The following is a 1191-nucleotide window of genomic DNA, read 5'->3' as shown; positions in this document are numbered from 1 at the left end:
TTTTTTTTTTTTTTGGTAGCACCAGAAATCAAACTCACAGCCTTGCACTTGCCAGGCAGGTGCATGCCCCTGAACCACTGAGCTATATCCCTGACCCCCATATAAAAACTGTTTACATTTAACACCCCAGAAGCTGCCATAGGAGGATGAATGTGTACCTTAGTGTTAGAATGCTTGCCTGATGTGTGAGGGCCCTGGGTTTGCACCCCAGGGCCCTAGGAGACATGCACACATATTTAAATGTGTAACATACACCCACACATGTGCACTAGACTGGCACTGGTGCTGAGCCACTAGAATGTTGACAAAGGCGTCTCGTCAGCAGGAAGCCCGTTTTCCACCACTCAGCATCTCCAAGGCGAGGCGCTTCTGAGTGATCCCTGGTGCGCGCTGCCTCTGCAGGGCAGTGGTGCGTCATATTTGAGCTACAACCTATGTAAAGTTGTGTATTTCCCATACAGTGAGATAGCACTTGTGGTTTTTTAACATAATTCATAGTGTCTTTCTTGCTGGTTTTTCTTGTTTTGGTTTTGTTTTTCTGAGGCAGCATCTTGCTATGTAGTTTAGGCTGGTCTAGAACTCACTATGTAGCACAAGCTGGCCTCAAAATTTCAGTGATCCTCCTGCCTCAGCCTCCCACCTGTTGGAATTACACACAAAGGCCAGAGAATTCAGCTTGGATGAATATCTTAGGAAGTCATTACAATTCCCCTCTGTGTTCAGCCTGTCTGTCCAGTTAAGGGTGTTCCTTGTGGACACAGTGCCCTTTCTGGTCACTCAGCCTCTGTTGCAGTTAGAAACCTAGATTGGGAACTCACACAGCACAGGGAACCCTGACACCACGTTTGTTCTCTGAGCCGCACTGGCAGGAGAGGCGGGCTACGCTGAGGCCGCTGGCGGGCTGTGGATGCAGCACAGTGCAGGAGGACGTGAGCAGAGTGCCTGCGTGTGCAGCAGCCATGGCCCCGGGCAGCTCCCTGCTCTGTCCCGCAGCAGTCAGGACACTCTGGAGTCAGAAGCGGAAGGGTGGCAGCTGTGCCTCGTCGTGCTGCTCAGCTTCCTGGAGGAGCAGCATGCAAACCCCTTTCCTTGCTTTTGTAGAGTGCAGAGAGCAGCTTACAGCAGAAGAATGAAGCCATCACGTCTTTTGAAGAAAAGACCAGTCAAGTTCTGTCCAGCATGAAACAGATG

The 1191-nt window shown here is 50.6% G+C and overlaps 1 protein-coding gene across 1 annotated transcript in view; it reads left to right on the top strand.

Moving 5' to 3' along the window:
* Rufy1 (RUN and FYVE domain containing 1) overlaps positions 1 to 1191 on the top strand; it is a 39546-nt gene that overhangs the window by 29489 nt on the left and 8866 nt on the right. The window contains exon 11 of the mRNA XM_023713129.1: positions 1102 to 1191. Coding sequence (XP_023568897.1) covers positions 1102 to 1191 — 90 coding nt within the window. The remainder of the gene's footprint in view (positions 1 to 1101) is intronic.

Source organism: Octodon degus, unplaced genomic scaffold (genome assembly GCF_000260255.1).
Source record: "Octodon degus isolate 3935 unplaced genomic scaffold, OctDeg1.0 scaffold00029, whole genome shotgun sequence".
In the NCBI taxonomy this organism is placed as follows: domain Eukaryota; kingdom Metazoa; phylum Chordata; class Mammalia; order Rodentia; family Octodontidae; genus Octodon; species Octodon degus.
The sequence above is the reverse complement of the archived record's forward strand: the minus strand, read 5'-3'. Positions and strand labels throughout refer to the sequence as shown.